General features: G+C 38.3%; 1 protein-coding gene across 1 annotated transcript; it reads left to right on the plus strand.

Annotated features, from left to right (window-relative positions):
* The first annotated feature begins 11,329 nt into the window (after window positions 1-11,329).
* On the plus strand, window positions 11,330-15,543 carry cbln2b (cerebellin 2b precursor). Its single transcript, XM_047350608.1, has 4 exons — window positions 11,330-11,473; window positions 11,816-12,332; window positions 12,771-12,890; window positions 12,980-15,543. The coding sequence occupies exons 2-4, from the start codon at window positions 12,045-12,047 to the stop codon at window positions 13,175-13,177; spliced, it is 606 nt and encodes a 201-aa protein (XP_047206564.1). The 5' UTR covers window positions 11,330-11,473; window positions 11,816-12,044; the 3' UTR covers window positions 13,178-15,543.
* The last annotated feature ends 3,538 nt before the right edge of the window (window positions 15,544-19,081 follow it).

Genomic DNA, 19,081 nt, shown 5'->3' on the forward strand with positions numbered 1-19,081 from the left:
AAGACAATAAAAGACCTGAAATATTTCAGTTAGTGTGCAATGAATCTAAAATATATGAATGTTAAGTTTTCATCATTACATTATGGAAAATAATGAACTTTATCATAATATGCTAATATTTTGAGAAGGACCTGTTTTGTTAGACACTGAATCGTAAACCCTGTTCAATTATCTATTGCAGTCGTCTGGTCCTCCTCCTCATAGCACAGTATCATAATTTCTCCAACACTTTGGTTTGGTTCCATGGGATCCACATCGTCACTTGTGCTTAAATATTCAGTGGACAACATCAGTGTGTGCTCTGACACCACATCCATTTGATATTCTGATAATCTCAAACCTCTGGTATCACTGGAACCAATCGCACAATCAATACACCTGAGGATGAGAGCTTGAATACACGTTGCACAACAGCATACATAAACTGCGATCACCACAACAGTCAGTTTCGTGAATATACTCACCAGTAGGTTTCCCCATTTTCCAGACCACGTCTCAAACATGTTTGTGAATTGTTCATCGATTCCTGAGTGCGATTTTAATTTAATGGATAGTGATTGATATTCTTTTAGGGCCTTCATTAGAGATCCATCAGGTGCTGTAATTGTTGGGAATAAAAGAACAAGCCTCTCCAAAGACACCACACAACCTTCTTCTTTTGCCAGGATCATATCCAAAGCTATTCTATTTTGACAAGAAATAATTTCAACATCCTGTTTACACAGCCTTCAGCTGTCTCTCCTGTTTTGCCTTGGTGTCATTTAAAAGATTAGAATCGGTTCTAACAGGAAGCAGTTTGTATTCTAGCAGACATATCAAATTCAAAAACACATTTTCTGAAAGGTTCCCCTTGATGAAGTGGACCAATCGGTGGACCAATCGGTGTCAGGGCATCCTGGATGGAGAGTGAAACCAGGGCACATCTTTCCTGTCCAGTCAATAGGTAGTCACCCCCAAAGCAATTATTACCCATAAATCAGTTCTGTTCAGCAGCAAGGAAATAGTTCAAGGCCTTATATCAAGTTAATTTACAATCTAAGTTACAAACAACATCATCTAAAAATAAATAATTCAGAAGCACACAGTCAGTCATTTTCTACTGCTTATTCCATAGTGGGTCGCAGGGGAAGCTGGTGCCTATCTCCAGCAGTCTATGGGCGAGAGGCAGGGTACACCCTGGACAGATTGCCAGTCCATCGCAGGGCAACACACAAACAACCATGCACACACCTAAGGGCAATTTAGATTGACCAATTAACCTAACAGGCATGTCTTTGGATTGTGGGAGGAAGCCGGAGTACCCGGTGAAAATCCACGCATGCACGGAGAGAACATGCAAACTCCATGCAGAAAGACCCCTGGCTGGGATTTGAATCCAGGACCTTCTTCTGCAAGGCAACAGTGCTACCAACTGCGCCACCGTGCAGCCCAAATAACTCAGAAGCACATAGGAAGTTATAATTTCTATTCATTAAGTTATTCGAATTGATTGAAATAGTTGAAAACTCCTTTAACTCTTCATCCAATTTATTCCACAATTTCCCACATTCACAGAACTAAACATTTGTTTGTTGATACAGTTTTACTTTAGAAATCCTTCTCCTCTCTGTGATTTTTGATTTTGTGAAATTTACCAGGACATACTCTTTCAAGCTTTAACCCAAAAAATATAATTTTTATTGTTTAATCTTTATCACGTTCGCTCTGTTGAAGTAACCCAGCCCACTCAAAAATTCATGAAACAGGTTCCACATAATTGTATTTTGTTAGTTGAAAGCAAAACGATGAGTTAATCTTACCTTGTGACGTTATGGTTACTGGAATAATTAAATTTAATTTCACAAGCACATTTTTGATGTGTTAGCTGGAAATGAAATGTTAAGTCAAAAGATATCCAATCAAACCTATTCTTATGTTCTCCCTCAGGTGCTTTCTGATTTCTTTGAGGTTTCCTTTGGAGGATGTCTCTCCCTTCCTGCTATATGATCTGCTACCTTAGTTTTGTCCTCATCCAGAGCTCCATTTGTTTCTCCTGTTGGTTCTTTGGTTAGAGCCTCCTGTGTGTTATGAGACAAAAACTTTACAGCAGATTAAAATCTTTGAACATGTCAGTTGCTCTCTCTGTGAATCCAGACTGGGTTCACACCCTGACTGATGAGAGGAGGTGAAAGGTCAGGGCATGGTTCTTCCTGTCAGCAGCTCATGGGGAGTTAAACCCATGAGCTCAGTGGGTGATGATCTGATGTAAAACATCACCAAGGGCAGCGCATCCAGCCACTTCATTTTTGTATCAGCAAAAACTTTAGCCAATTGTTTTTTGATTGTGTGATTAGTTCTCTTAGCCGACCTGGTGAAAGTGTCAAGCACATCTCTACATCCTTTCACTCTGTTGTCAGTATCCATAAAATCAATAACAGTTTCCTTTAGGGCTTGTTGGGAACAGGAAATGTTCCAATACCTGTTTTCATGAGAATCTTATATGTAGATAATATAACAGTCATCTTCTCACCTTTAACCAAAAATCATACTTATATTGTAACCCAGTTAGTTGCTACTGTCTTGTCCGTTAACTAGTAGCCAAGATATGTACAAACCGTTATTTTCCAAAGTAATTTTTTTAAATCATCCTCAGAACAAAGTATTTACATAATTTACCATGAAGGTGTCCAGTGTTTTGGACAACCTACTTTTCAAGCGCATTAATAATTTGATTATATCTACCTAAATTAGACCTTTAGGGTCCATCCCCGTAACCTCTACCCCGAATACTAGATAAAAGTAATTTGCATATTCTGTACAACCTTAATCATACCATTATTTAGTTATTCATACCTTTTAAACATTTGATCACTATAACCAGTCATTTTTTTCCCCATAATTCCATTTCCATTTTTTCCATCCTATGATTATTATTATTTCTTTTTGTTTTCTCTGAAGTCTAAAGGTCAAACATTTGAGACAAACAATGAAACAGAAATTTAGACAAACACTTAAGACACACAACACATGCCGACTTCAACCTCCCCTCTTAAGGAAGTTTGGGCGGCCAAATCTTTCACCATCAAATTATTCAACCAGAACCCTATGGCGGAATGACAAGTTCTATTTGGTTCTGTTCCCATCCCAAAGAGAATTTAGATCGAATTTCACCTCGAGAAAATTCATAGGAAATTTAAGTTTTCATCCTCTGAAACTAAAACCCAGAAAATTGTTCCAACTTGCGAGTTTTAATATAGGACATTAATTTTAATCTTGTCAGAAGGCAATGGTAGATTTATTCTGTTCAAATTATATAAAGTTAACAGCCTTTTTCATCCTGCTGTAGGTCTTAAATGAGTGAAAGTTTTGCCATGTTTAATCACTGCAATTAATTGTTGTAAAGCTTTTGACAAATCATCCTTTGAAGTCAGATAAAATCTGAGTCTAAGTGGTCGAGTTAAAATCCTAAATTTAAAATTGTTTGAAAGCCTTGTTGCCTTAAAATTGTCACATTATCGTTCTGAGAATGTTTTTCCCTTCCAGCTCGTAAAAGAGTTTTCACACAACTGTTGCGGCCGATCCTAGAACACGCTGATGTTATTAATGTCCATGCCACAGAAACTAATCTTCATCCCCTCAAACTTTGAAATACTCCATATTTAGAAATACTTACCCCAATTTAATTCACTATATGGCCTGAGAAATACTGATAAGTTATCTTTTTGTGTTTTACAACAAGAATAAGGAAAAAATTGACATTTTGCATTTCAGTGTAAAGCTTCATCAGCTTGAATACTTTGGCTCACTTGCTGTATTACTGTTATTCATAGATCTAAGTTGTCTTGACTTACTTTATTTTAAAACATCTTTTTCTTTCTTTCAGTAAGAATAAAGGTTCATTTATTCTGGACTTGTTGTCTTATTTTGTGTCTTGATATTAAGTCTATGTGCCATGCAGTTGCTATGCCTGTGGTTGTGAGAGTGTGTGTTTGTGGGTCCTTGAGAATGTTTTGTTTTATTTGTTTTACTGTTGTTTATCTTCTGTTCTGCAAAGACCCTGGTCCTTGCAGAACAGGATGGTACAAGATGGTACATCTCAAGGGGTTACCCTTGAAATAATCAGATATCAGAGCTGCCAATTATACCTTTTATTTCTTTCCATACATAATATGTGCCATGATAGGGTTAAATAAAGTCAAAATCAGGTCGAAGGACATTGGATCTTCCCAGCAAATATTTCTGTTTGGCCCTGATAAAGCTGCTCTCTTGTAATCATCCGGTTCCATAACAATTTTAGTTGTATTCATCAGCAAGATTATAATGGCTCTGAATGTTCTATTCTAATCTAGCTTTATTTAAATGTATCTATATTTTCTAATGCAGTAAGTCCTTATTATATTTAAGAATGGGGTCACTAGTTTTTATTAGTTGCTATTCTTCTAATAATGCTAAATGCTAATTTCATTAGTTCTAGTGCTTATTTTAATCTCTTTCCATACCTCGATTGGTCTCTTTTATGTGTAGTGTAGGCATCAAAAAGGGTCAGAGTATTGAGTTAATTTAATTGTAAATGTAAGTATTAAATCTGAACCATAGATACCATTTTTTAAACATCTGGTTCAATTACACTTAACTGTAACTGAGTCCTGTGGAAAAAGCTCACTTCTCATCCATTTAGAAGGCTTAATGAAATTGAAGAACACAGAAATGAAGGACATGTTATGTCTTATACTTTTAGTTTGTCTTGCCCAGTTTTATAAACACCGCACAGTTTCAGTCAGCTATAAATTACAGTTTGTTGTCATGACTTGGGGTTGTTTGCTTTTTGGTTTCGGGTATTTTCCTTATGTTTTTCACTGTTCAAGTTTTGAATCATGTTTCTGTTTATTTTCCTGGTCATGCTTTTGTTTTGTCGTCTTGTTCATGTTTTGTCAACTTTGGTTTTCGGATCTGGTTATGCTTTTGCTTCATGTTTTTCTAGTTTGTGTTCAAGAGTCTCTGTTTTGCTCCAGTCATGTTTTGTTCTGTTAATTAAGTTTATTTGGTTCACCTGCTTCAAGTTAATCTGTCTCCTTGCTCCACCTGGTTTTCACGCCATATATTCACACCTGTTCTGTTAGTCGTCACGGAGACATTTCTCATGCTCGTGTCTTGTTCTCTAACCAAGTTTTGTCTTTTTGATCATGCCATGCCTGTCTTGCCTGCCCGTTTGTTTTGTTCCTGCCTCTTGCTGAGTGTGAGTTTTCGTAATTAAACCTTTTTCACTTACCATCACGCTGCCTGCTCGTCTGCATTCTGGGGTCCAATATCAAGTAAACCGTGACACTTTGTATTTATTTCAAGTAACTAAAGTTTGTTTCAGTTAACTCAAGTTTGCTCCATTTCAGTCCAGTCCATTAATTCTGTTAAGGTGCATTTCATCTTGTGTTAAATTTGAGACTAATTTGATCATTCTGAACCTGACTGGAAAAAGTCAAGCCATCTGTTAAAATCATGTTTTGAGGGGAGAGGTTGTCCCTTTCTGGTGTTATCATAAAGAACTGACCTAATATTATTATGGTACTGTTGGATCAGACCTGCTCTTGTAGCCTCTAATTATTATTGTTATACCTTATTTAATAAATAACACTGAGCGTCAGATAGTTTAAAATGTTTTTACCTTTCAAGCAGGCGGTCCATGGCCAGGACTGGTTCCCCAGACCTAAAAACTCAAAATTCCAATTAGTTTCATATCAGAAAACAATTTAAATTAAATGTATCCTGCCACATATACCCTAATTTTTTACATAACATGAAACAGACACTCATTTCACAAAAACAGACAGACAAAATGAACAGACATTGGCCACATGAAAAGTTCGATTGCCCTGTAAATACAGCATTTTAGAGTGGAACCACTTTGTGTCACTTAATGGTTAAAAATAATTTCTTACCCTTTTCTGGTGACTCGACAATTATTCCCAGGACCCAAACAAGCTCCATCAAACTGTTGTTTTAACTTGTTAAAGCGTCTTTGCGGGTGAAACTTGCTAATATATTTCTCCTCCCTGTCTCCAAGCATTGCTCCTAGAGAACAAGCAGGGAGCTCATTTTCTAGTGACGTCTCAGTCATTCTCTCACTTCACACACACTTTCACACACTCTGGCCAACCAGGCAGTACAGCACCGTTTCCTGGTCCAAATGAGAGCTTATTTTGTTATCTCTCAGACACCAAAGTTTATTCACAGTAGAGTTTATTCAGTGAGCTAGGGTCTGTTAGCTTAGCATGTAGCAGTCAAAGTCCGTCAGTGTGATGTGTCCCCTGTCACTTCCGTTAGCTCACTGTTAGGTTGTGTAGTAGCGGGTGTCCATCCTTAATCTAAGTGTGCTGTAGCTTTCTAATCAACCCAGTTATACCGGCTGCTCCACTATCAAATCCAGTACCCCAGCTTCAGGTCATTTATGACATTCCTTGGGCCATTTATCATTGTACTGTATGTTTATGAGCATTCTTATTCTATTGTAACAAAAGGAAAACATTAGAACTTATACTTTACTTCACTATGGTATAAATGGCAAAAACAGCTATAAGCATATTAATAAAGGTTATTCCTAACACTGTGAAATCAGCTTTCTACGAGATGCTATAAATACAGGAAGTGAGGCAGCAGTATCTCCATTTGTTCCTGGAACACAGGTAAGTCATGCAAGTTCATAACAAAATAATAAACTAAACTCTGTGCAAATGGTGTTTTCACCAACTTTGTCACAGTGATACAAGGAGAACAGTATTTATTAAATTTACAAGTGGCAAATTTGTAACTGATCCTGTTCATAACTTTTATGGACAGGATTTCTAGGTGCAGCCAAGAGCCGGAATGGGTCTGGTTTGGGGACCAGTGGATTTCGTCTTTTCTTTTTGCAGATGATATGGTCCTGCTGGCCCCCTCTAGCCAAGACCTACAGCATCCACTGGGGCAGTTCACAACCAAGTGTGAAGCGGCTGGGATGAAGATCAGCTCCTCCAGGTCCGAGGTCATGGTTCTCGACTGGAAAAGGTTCTTTAGTTAGTCTCATTGTTTATTTGCTCCTGTTCATTTGGGTGCTTTTTCAGATACCTCCCTGCACTCCCTGCTATTTGTGTTAATTAGTCACTCTCCCTCAGTATTCTTTACCCTCCCTTCCACCAACTTCTCCTGATTCTCTGCCTAATTAGCCTCCTCAGTTCATTGGTCTAAACTCCACTTCCCTCAGTATTTAAACTCTCTGGTTTTCATTGTTTGCCACTGGTTCCTCCTGATGTCTACCCTGCTTACAACCCTGTTCACCTCCATGGTTCCGTGTTCCTGCCTGTAACCCAGCTTATGTTCCATTCTGTAAGCTCTTAATTTATTATTATGATTACATACTCTTCGACTCACCATGCAAATCCCGTCCTCTTGTCTGCACTTTGGTCCTACCGAACCTCAACTATCCATGACAATCAGTGTCAAATCCTGTCTCAAAAAATAATCCCTTGCAACTCAAATCAAACTCAAGACGTTCAGAGTTTTATTTGAAATCTGCCAAAGTTGCTCATCCACCATAATTTGTATTAATGCCAGCCTGATTCTTGTGCCTCTTGTGATGTCATCAACCCAAATACACACCAAGCTGAATTAGCAATTGCTGCCATTAGCACATCATTTTTAATCCTTTGTATTTTGTGAAAGCTAAAAGAGGTGGCATCTTACTTATACAACCGATGAATTGTGATTCCTCTGTTTGACTTTAAACATCCCTTTTATATTATGACCTCATTTCAGATATGAACATACAGTATCATTAATATCTGCACACACAGATGCCAACAGACAGATGGTTTGCCAGATATTTAATATGGTTGTGCAAGCACAAAGTGGACTAGCTTGGAGTTTTAATATGTTTCATTTGCATTATGTGTAAAAATAACTGTTATATAACTTATTAAATAGAGATGTAAACAGTGAAACAAATTGTTGTTAAAAAAAAAGGAGAAAAAAACATACTGTTCCATATCTGAGTGGAGCTGTGCTGATATTATCTTGCATCTGACATGTAAAGAAAAACAAACGGTCAAGCATATTGCAAAAAAATAAAAAAATTTAAAGCAGATGGCTCATTTTAAGACCCATCACATAACTGTCCTCCTCATTCAAGGAGGCCAGTAGGCTTCGCTGGCTGTCAGTGAATATAACCATAACTCTGTTGTCAGTTTCGACGATCAGCTTGCCTAATGGAAGTGAAGTCCCTTTTGGGGCAACAGCAGCCCCTGGTATAGTAACATTAAGTAGGCCACATCCCTTTTCCGTGCATGTCCCCCCGTACTTGACATTTGATGTTTTCTGTAGTTGCCTGTCCTTCGGAAGGCCCAGGGACAGTTGTGGCTCTTGGATACCTGATGTCACCCTTCTGCATGATTTCCCAGTAAGCTCTGACGGAGCAATGTTTGACGAACGGGACTGGGGGAACACAAACATTAAACATGATCAAGAATAAAATTAAGGTTTTTCCTTTTTAGCAGGGGACTTCAGATGTACAGGAGCATCTGGTTTCACAGGTTGCAGATTCATCTTTCTCAATGATTTCCTAGATTGTTGATAAGTGGAATTTACTCTCTTAATATGCTTATATTAAGACTGGGATTTTATGAGACAGATCAGGACAAAGTAGCACATAGTGATGGGGAAGGAAAATAATAGTCAGTCAGTCAGTCATTTTCTACCGCTTATTCCAGAATGGGTCACAGGGGAGCTGGTGCCTATCTCCAGCAGGGCGAGAGGCAGGGTACACCCTGGACAGGTCGCCAGTCCATCACAGGGCAACACACAAACAACCATGCACACACTCATTCATACACCTAAGGGCAATTTAGAGTGACCAATTAACCTAACAGGAATGTCTTTGGACTGTGGGAGGAAGCCAGAGTACCCGGTGAGAACCCACGCATGCACGGGGAGAACATGCAAACTCCATGCAGAAAGACCCCAGGCTGGGAATCGAACCCAGGACCTTCTTGCTGCAAGGCAACAGTGCTAACAACTGCGCCACCGTGTAGGTGGAAAATAATTGTGTTTAATATATTTGCTACAGACATAAAGCTGTAAAAAGTGTTATTAACCTTCTGTTAGCCCACCTGAGTCTGTACTTTGTATAACCCCCTTTATCTTTAGTTACAGCGACAAGTCTTTTGGGGCATGTCTTTACCAGCTTTGCCCATCTAGAGGCTGACATTTTTGTCCAGTTGTCTTTGCAAAATAGCTCAGGCTCATTCCGATTGGGTGGAGAGCATCTGTGAATAGCAATCTTCACATCTTGTCACGGCTTCTAAATTGGATAGGTCTGGATTATACTGGTCTATTCTAACACATGAAAATGCTTTAATCTTAACCATTACACTGAAGCTCTGGCTCTATGTTTGGAATTGTTATCCAGGTGGAAGGTGAACATGCTCTTCGGTGTCAAGTCTTTTACAGTCTCTGTTAGTTTTTCTCAAGCATTGCCCTGTATTCAGCTCCATCCATCCTCCCATCAGCTCTGACCCAGTAATAGGGATTTTTATGTAGACAAACATTTCAGTTTTGTTCTCACCTGGCCAGGATACCTATTCTACATGTGCTCATTTATGGAAAATTGCATGTATGTAGCTTTCTTCTTGCTACTCTTCTAAAAATGGCAAGTTTCTAGAAATAATCTGATTCTTCAGATTAAGGACTCTGTTGACAAATATTTGTCGAGTCGACAGATTCTTCAGAATGAGCTGTGGATCTCTGCAGCTCCTCCAGAGGTAACGTGGGCCTCTTGGATGCTTCTTTAAATAATACTCCTTGTATTACAACCTAACCCTTCTTCAAAATTCTCTACCACTTTATCCCTCACCTGTTTTCTGTGTTCCTTGGACTTCATGATGCTGTTTGTTTACTAATGCTCTCTAAAAAATGCAAAGGCCTAAACGGAATAGCTGTATTTATAACAGGGTTACATGATATATATAACTGCGGTACTGTTGCTAAATATTGCAATGGTGATATAGATTACTATTAAGCCATATTTCTCTATCTCTTCCATTTCTTTTCCTTCATTACTGTTACTCCACCATTCTTTGTAATCTTTAGCATCTCAGCCACTAACAATATATTTAGTGTGGGCATCAAGGGCTGGGAAAGCCCATCCAACAAGCCAAAGCGGCATGCAGAATTTGCATGGCAAGGAACAGAAATCAGTCTTTTGTAATTGTGATTGTGCTCACATTGGTATTGCAAGAAATATTGTGATTCAATATATTATGCAGCTCACAAACTAATGAACTTTCTTTATTCATTAAATGCCTTCTGTTTAAAATGGATTTTATTTGTAGTAAAGAAGGCTGAATACAAATGCTCAGCATGACTTTTATATTTAAAGAAATTTATTTGCATTATGTGTAAAAATAACTGTTATATAACTCATTAAATAGATATGTAAAGACAGTGAAACAAATTGTTGTAAAAATTGTAGTTCAGTCTATTCCACTTCACAGTTATGCACTGCTTTGAGTCAACATATCACAACATCTGTAATAAATGAACTTGAAGAAAATAACTCTCAGAATAACTGTGCTTGCCTTATGCTAGTTTGAATATCTTTAAATTTAAAAATTACGACTAATTAAAGGTCTGAAGTGAAGGTTCACCACTTGCAGACGTCAGTGTCATGCAGTTCAGCTGTAAGGAGCACTAATAGAAGCCCTTACACAGCTATTCAAAGGATGGTGACATGTCAGGGACTGAAAGGAAAAGGTTAAAGTTTCACCAGCCATGTGAAGCTCATCCTCTGCGAACATTTTTAGAAGTGCCCCTTTCTTTCAGCTGACCTATTAAATCTTTCTTGAATATCTGTGTGGATAGACGAACGTTTCTAAACTTTCAGTAGTCTGCTAATAAAATTTACAAGCTTTTTGCACAGGTCTTTGTTTTGTTTTACGACACTACTTTAATGATTCAATTTTTGCTAAACTGATGCCTTTTCTGCACAACTGAACATAGCCAGGGGATGGCGCACTAGTATTTGTATTGGATCGCTAAAGGTGTCCAAGTCCTGAATTAAGCACACATAGATGCATGCGGAATTTGACATGGACTACCAGGAATATCCACCGCAAACTCCTTTATTTCAACTTAATATTTATACAGACACATGTGAAAATCACAGCACTTTAATAACAGACAGTAAAAGAAAGCGATCTTTTACGTCCTCAGGGGACTCCCGAGCTCACGGCGTTGAGCTGAATAATATATAAACAAACCTGTTAGACCATCCCTGAGCTCTTATTTGCGGGGCAATTGTGGAGGAGTCTTGTTTGCAGTGGCTCTCACACGGAGAATGGGCGTGAGTTGTCCCTCGAAAGGGGAGCCCAGAGACTCGTGCTTTCGTCTTATTTTTTTCTCTTCCAACAACCTGAGCGCTCACTTCTGCCTGGGAAAGACAAGGAACACAAGAGCGGGATGGGGAGCACAGGTAAGCCAAGGCTGATTCTTCCTTTCTTTAAGAAAATGCTTAAACTGGGCTTCTTTTAATATGTTTTTCAACAAGAACATTATATCATAGGTCATTTTAATGTCTTCTAAAGGGTTCCGAAGCCGAAAATATAGTTTATCTTATCAAAAAGATGGTTATCAAACGACTATTCATTACTGCCAAATTCTGTATTCAGTGGCAGCAGTTGCAGTTCACTTTATGCGCTAGGGCGTTTTTACGCGCAAAGAAATTACTCAAGTTATTCAAGTAAAAAATAGAAAATTTTCAGTTCTTTTGTTTTCTCACGTGTCATTTCCAACTTTTTTCCTCCTACATCATTAGGATTTACAAAACCAATCGTTTAGATCCTCTCCCAAAATCTAATAAGACGCACAGGAGGGAGGGGAGCCTAAGTGCGTCTGTGTCAAAGAGTGAGGGAGCATCGCAGACAGAAAAAGAGAGAAAGGCAGAGAGAGGAAAAGAGGCTAACTGAGCCTGGACCAGGTGATCAACAAACCTCCAAGGGGCTGCCGGGGTTGTCTCATTGTACGCTGGATCCAGTGATCCAACCATGGTGCCAGCGCGCTGCCCGGGACCCTGTGCCGTCCTGGCACTGGTTCTCTTCTTGGGATGCGGCGTGGTCCTGTGCTCCGGCCAGAACGACACGGAGCCCATAGTGTTGGAGGGAAAGTGTCTGGTGGTGTGCGACTCGAACCCTTCCTCGGACGGAGCGGTGACCTCCTCACTTGGCATATCCGTCCGCTCCGCAGGGGCGAAAGTGGCTTTTTCCGCGGTGCGCGGGACTAATCATGAGCCATCGGAGATGAGCAACACGTCAATGACAATCTATTTTGATCAGGTAAACGTGTTCACACATTTTAATATTAATCTATTTGATTATTGTGAAAATATAAAAATGTGTTGTGTGAGTATTCTAAAGTTGTTTTTTGATGTGCCCTTACTTTACATACCTAACATGTGAAACGTTTTAAAAATGTTCGAATCATGCTGTGCGTAATTCGCGCAACTGGTGATGTGCTGCCAAAAAAGGAGCGACTATTAATTCATACCATGTATCACATTTCAGAATTGCAGCTTTGATTAGCAGTTTCAATAAATCCACGCGCCTGGGGTCTTTGGACAGAGGCCTGTTCATGCACTAAACTGGGAATCATCCCAAGCACAGTCCTAAACATTTGGCATGCGCCTCCATGCATACCAAATACCAAAATGTGACCAAACAAGAGCTGTATTTATCGAACTGCTTTGTCTCACTGTGCGCCTTTTCGGATCGCAGGTTTTAGTGAACATCGGCAACCATTTCGACCTAAAAGCGAGTGTTTTCCAGGCTCCAAGAAGGGGGATCTATAGTTTCAGCTTCCACGTTGTGAAGGTCTACAATAGACAAACCATACAGGTGAGAGACCGTAATGTGGCAGCTCTGCATTCAGTATATTAAATATGAAACCGCAGCATATTGAGCCTTTTTCTGATACCCCTCTGCAGGTCAACCTAATGCAGAACGACTTTCCCGTTATATCAGCTTTCGCGGGCGACCAGGACGTTACAAGAGAGGCGGCCAGCAACGGCGTGCTGCTGATGGTGGAGCGTGAGGACCGAGTCTACTTAAAGCTGGAGCGGGGCACCCTAATGGGCGGATGGAAATACTCCACCTTCTCAGGCTTTCTAGTCTTTCCTCTATAATCCCATAATCGAGGATCGGGACTCTTAAGTTTACTCAAGTTAAGGAACAACAACTAAAAATATATTCAAAACATGCCATTTATTTTTCAAACTGTCAGCCAAGGAAGCCGACGAATATCTGTCCACTCCGTCCAACACTATAGTCAGACATCAACGTTTTCCTGGAGTTTCATATATTCAAACCTCCATTCAACTTGTACGCAATCTGGATGACTAAACGTATCGATCGGGTCAGTGATTGGCATGTGATTGTCGAGTGTGTGGATTTTTTCCCCCTCTTTGCCTGGAAAACAAACTTTTGGGCAAGATGGACAAAGGAAAGATGAGGACGGGGAGGAAAAAAAAAAAAACGACTGTGTTATGCTTTATTTATGTTTGTATAGCCTTAAAGAATATGTGGTACGGAATCATGGACAACCAGAGAGAAGCGCTTTTACGCCCAGGGGCATTTTTTTATTTTTATTTTTTGCACAAATGGAAATTTTTTCTTTTTACGTTTTTTGTTGTGCTGTCTATGGTGTTACGTTTGGATGCTGAACATATTGAAAACAAGCCAAACTGTAGGTCGCAGATGAGTTTATTATAAGAGAGAGAGAGAGAAAAGGCGACATATTTCGGCCTTAGGAGATGAGTTACAAGCCTTTTATTTAACAACAATAACAATAGTTTAAACAAGAAAATAAGATATCTAATTTATGAAGTACATATTCAGAGTAGTTTGTGTTCCACATTTCGGAATCTGCGTAGCTTTGACTGATTTTAATGTTCAGTGACTTGGCTCACTTAATGTACATTGTGGAAAGATTATAGAGGAATCCCTATATATATATATATGTCCCGCTTAATAAATGATATTGTATTGTATAGGCTGAGCGCATTCATCGTTATTATTTTAAGGAGAGACTCGAGGTGAATGGAGGAGTGCATGCATTAAAGGGGAAGGCCTCGGAGGAAAGCAGGCTTGTCGCTGTCCGTTGTGCTGAATTAGGGAAAGTCGCCCAACAGCTGTTGATTTAAGTAGCAGCGAATACATTCAAATTGAAAAACGAAATGCAGTATTCATATTACCATGTTTTTACAGATGATTAGAAACATATTTTTTTTGCTACAAATATGCATGCATTTGCTTATAAAACAGTGAGTGCAGTATTCTAGCAAGACTGTCACGCTTTAATGCACTGTACAAGGTTAAAATATTCTGCCTCAGAGCAGAAAATCCCCTTAAAGTAAAGGGTTGATAGCCTAAAGTTTCACCATTTCTAAAGAGAGTTGTTTTTTTAACCATATAAATATATGCAATCATCTTGTAAAATAAACTGCTGTTGATATTTTAGCCCACCCACCGACACATCTCACCCTAACTCTAGGCTCTAAAGTCAGAAACTATCAACCCCCATCTGCCCTCCCCTTTGTCTATATTAAATTATGGTCAATGCCACACCTAGTCAAGAGGGTCCAGACCAATCAAAGCAAAGCAATTTGCTGACTTGTGTTATCCATTCCCTTTCCTCATACAGGAAGAAAGAAGAGCGTACTCCTTAGAAGGTTTTTGTGGATAGGTGGTGGTGGTGGTGGGGGTGTTCTGCACTCTACAGCAGGGTCCAGGTTTAATGTGGTACTCACAAGCAACGTGTAAAATACACAATTACTAATTGATTTATTCAGATCAGTTAACGTGTGCATGAAATGCTTTCCATACTCAAGAAAGGGCAGCAGAAGTAATTAAAGAAGCTTTAATTAATTATGATTCAGTTAATATAGCCAGAAAACGATGAAGGCTTTGCACAACTAGTGCATGTGTCAAGATTTCTTGTGTGCATTCAGTTTTTCCTGTGACACCCTGCAGTTGCAAAGTTTGCCTATACCTTGAGCCAACCGTGCAAACAAGTTGGCATTTCTTTAGTAAGCATATGCTAAATGGGCAAGATTGTACAAACTCTGGCTGTTAAAATATAAAAATGAAAGGCATTTTGATTTTATTTTTTTTTTAAATCTCTGCCAAGCACAGAAGGGTTGTAGCATCATTTTGAAAGGCCTCAGAACCTTTACCTCTGCAGGCACATAAAATAGGTTTGTCTCATTTAACTATTGTTTAGAAGCTTGTGGGCTTGTACCTGTTTGGAAATGGTTTCCTGTTTTATCAACATAGATTTCAGCTACCTTACAGACACTGTATAAGCTTTTAGTGTCTCGTATGGAATTTGCAATTTTGTGTGTTTGAATGCATTGCCGTGTTTACATGATGAAACAGGATAATCTGATGCAGGTTCGGAAAACGAATTCTGCAAGACAAATCAAATTTTAAAATGAAATATTCAAGTTTGTAATTTTGTGCAAATTTAAAAAGTAAAAGTATCTGAAGTTCATTTATGTGATCAATAACTTTTGTATTTGAAATTAAAAGAGTGAGGCAATCTATGGAGAAAAGCGACAGAAAGAAATTCAACTTGAATTTCAAGATTTTGTGTTAACCCATATTTATGGGTTGATTTTTAAATCTATAATTATGGTTATATTTACTATATAAAGCTTCATAAAGAATGAAGAATCCCAATCCCTAGCACTTTCTGATAATGCTCGGCTTGTTGGAGCATGTTAACACAGAACACCACTGGTCTGTGTCAAAACACAAAAAAGGAAGAAACCTGCTTGTTCAACCAGGGATTTGAATGAACACCAGCAGCTGTTGGGCAGCTGGGCCATCTGAGAATATCTCACATACAGACAGCTGGAAACTTGAGCTCACTAGCTTGTTTGCCTCTACAGCGTTAATATCTGGGGTTTTTTCTTGTTTTTTTTTTTTTTTGTACTTTACCTTTATCTCGTGTACAACACAGCACAACAACTGAGTGAGAACAAAGAGAGAGTCCTGCTTCAATGCTGCTGATGCCAGCAAGAGGCCTCCACAAAGCAGCAGAAACTGCCAGGAAATCACTGCGTTGTGGGGAGAGTATTAGATTGGCCAAAAAAAGAGCCCAATTGTCTCCATGCTTGAATGAAAAACTCTGTGTTCAAATGATTCTCTTTGGTTAAACTCTTACAATTGGATGAGTCTAATTAAATAAACTCTTGAGCAAACAAGATATTCATTAGACAGACATAAATGTAATTTTTTTTTTTTTTTTTTCAAATCTAGAGAAAGCTATTTGAGCACACTGCAGCCAAAACAAAGTGTAATTAATTCCTAAAGTATTTTAAAATAGCCATTCTAACAAGAATACTTCTTGCTTAACAATAAAATCTGACTCCCTATTACTGCACTACAGACTTGAGACTGCTTTCACTGAAGCACAGATGGCGTTTTACTGCACTTTGCAGAACACATACAGACAATTACCTAGTACAGCTGCCATTAAAAAAGCTCAAAACTCATATCACGTTTAATGGTCTCTTAAAATATGTTCTCTTGGCACACTTAATTTGAGGGACTCTGCCTTTTGATTTCTATGACTGGAACTAAAGTGAATGCAGCGAGATCATAGATCAGTGGTGCCCTCTCAGCGGGGAGTTGCAGGCAGAGCTCTGTGCATTGGAGCTTAAATAATCTGATAGGTTTGAGTCTGTTATTTCCTTAATGTGGTTGTTTTAGCAGATTTTAATTAAATAAATATGGATCCATGTACACACATTTGGAATGCCCATCCCCAACTGCATAGTTTAATTCCTTGCTTTTTTCAGCAGTAAGCAAATTTGAAAATACCTTCAATCCCCTAGTGAAAAATAACATTAAAACTATCCAAAAAGTTAACTGAGGTTTATACAAAAGCTTTCCTCTGAATATCAAAACAGTGGTTTGCATTTATTTCAGCTCCCCTTGCAGTCTTTAATTACTCCATACTCAATTCAGTGGGTGATTTGTCAAGTAAAAACAAGTATAATAATTATATTGTAAAAGTTTGTGTTTTTGTTTTTTGAACATGTTGATGAGAACAAATGAATGAGTAATTTGTGCAAAATATAAAATGCCATCCTCATTCCTCGCCTTGCGTCACAATACCTCTAAACAAAAAAACACAAAGGAAACTTGCTTTACACAAAATCCAAACTTCAGCTTTGCATGTAGCACAGACCTTCCTCTGACAAAATGCATAGCTCTGTTGCAGTGCACCCAGTTTATTTATTTAACTTCTTATCATTAATATTTTTCATTTGCGCATACGAACTGTGCATATACAATAAAATTTGTACTTTTAATCCCAGCTGAATAAGAAACATTGTAGATAATATGTAGAAATTGCTACTTTCACTGTAGAACACATTTTGTCTGCAGAGTCAAGGCTGAGACTGTGGTAAGAGGACACAGAGTTTTTCATCTCTTCCTTTTTCAACATTTCCTCATCCTTTCAAATGCACAAGGTCAGATGTCTTTTCATTGCACTCTGCAAGACCTTAAGGAATGTTGTTAAAAGCAATCAAACAGTGTCATAGGTTGATTGCCTCCATGCTACGGTGCATTGATGCAGTAATTATTGCAAAAGGAGCACCATCCAACTCTTGAATGCATTTGTCGTACTCTACATGGAAATACTTTTCATTTCATTAATTTCTGTACTAAAAATCCCTTTCATTTAGTCTTAAGCACCATTCTAACACTCTGCAAAATCCAATTTGAAGTTTTCATGAGCATTAAGGCATGCTCATCAAAATTAACAGAAAAAATTGCTTGACATATAATATATCACTCTGGGTAAAAAAACTACATAATATGAGTTTCATTTTTGTAACTAAACTGCTGAATGAATATACTTTGTAATGATAACTTATGGAGATTCACCTATAAGATAAAAAGGTGCTCTACATTGCAAACAATGAACAATAAAATATGCAATAGTTTCAAATAAACTGACATACAGGAACTCGTTCAAAAATGTATATTTTTGAGGATTAAAGCCAGGTATGACAGTGCTTTTGCTACCAAATTTCCAGAATTTCTATTATATTCTATTTCTTATTCTTCAACTCTCTTCTTTCAGGAACCAATGGATGGGCAGCTATTGTACTTTTCCTACAAGACTTTCAGCCTCTCCTTTAGATTGCAAATGATCGAAATCTATTGATATGCATGTGAGGGGGAAAAAAGGTAGAAAAATGTGTCAGTTGCCGTAGAATCATTTTCTCACAGTCCTGCTCCCTGTTATGGGTGAAATTGCTTTAAGTGTGATTGTGAGTGCGAATGAGCCTTTCACAGCATTTATTTTTATTCAAGCTGTTCTCAGGCAAACCTACAGCCAGTTTCTTGAGGGTCTGAAGTCTCACTTAGGAGCCCACTCACAAAGTCTGATATCTAATGCGCCTGCAAGTTACAAGAGAAATGCAAACTAAGTGTGGTGGTTTACCTCAAATTTCAATGGTCCAGACCTCTCAGTATCATTTTCAAGACCTTTTTGCATAGATTTTAATTACAAATGAATCTCTCTAATTTCATATAGGCTAAAGTGTCTGCTGTATTTTGTCAGCAGAGCCTGGACATGCAACCTAAATTCTAACAAAAAAAAAACACCTGTTTTCTTATACGAAGCAGCAGTTCCCCACTGTGTATAAGTTTTTAAATATTCACCTTTTAATAACTAAGCCCTGTATACAGAGCCTTGGAAGAGTATAACTACCTTTGCACTTTTTGTTATGTGACAACCACAAATTGAACATATTTTATTGGTATTTTATGTGTCAAACCCACATAAATCAGTTCACGATTGTGAAGTAAAAAGAAAAGCATAGTTTACAACATTTATTACAAATAAAACCACTCAATAAAATTTTGTGCAGCTAATTCACTTCAAAAGTCACCTAATTACTGAACAGATTACACATGGTTACACACGTGTGTAATTTAATCTCAGTATAAATCTGGCTGTTCTGTGAAGTGTGTATTTGAGTAAATTACTAAAAAAGCAGCATCATGGA

Source organism: Girardinichthys multiradiatus, chromosome 21 (assembly GCF_021462225.1).
Source record: "Girardinichthys multiradiatus isolate DD_20200921_A chromosome 21, DD_fGirMul_XY1, whole genome shotgun sequence".
NCBI classification, from domain to species: domain Eukaryota; kingdom Metazoa; phylum Chordata; class Actinopteri; order Cyprinodontiformes; family Goodeidae; genus Girardinichthys; species Girardinichthys multiradiatus.

Coding starts and splice junctions, on each gene's coding strand:
- cbln2b (XM_047350608.1), top strand. CDS start 12,045: ATGGTGCCAGCGCGCTGCCCGGGACCCTGTGCCGTCCTGGCACTGGTT. Junction 12,333..12,770: donor TGACAATCTATTTTGATCAG/GTAAACGTGTTC, acceptor TTCGGATCGCAG/GTTTTAGTGAACATCGGCAA. Junction 12,891..12,979: donor ACAATAGACAAACCATACAG/GTGAGAGACCGT, acceptor ACCCCTCTGCAG/GTCAACCTAATGCAGAACGA.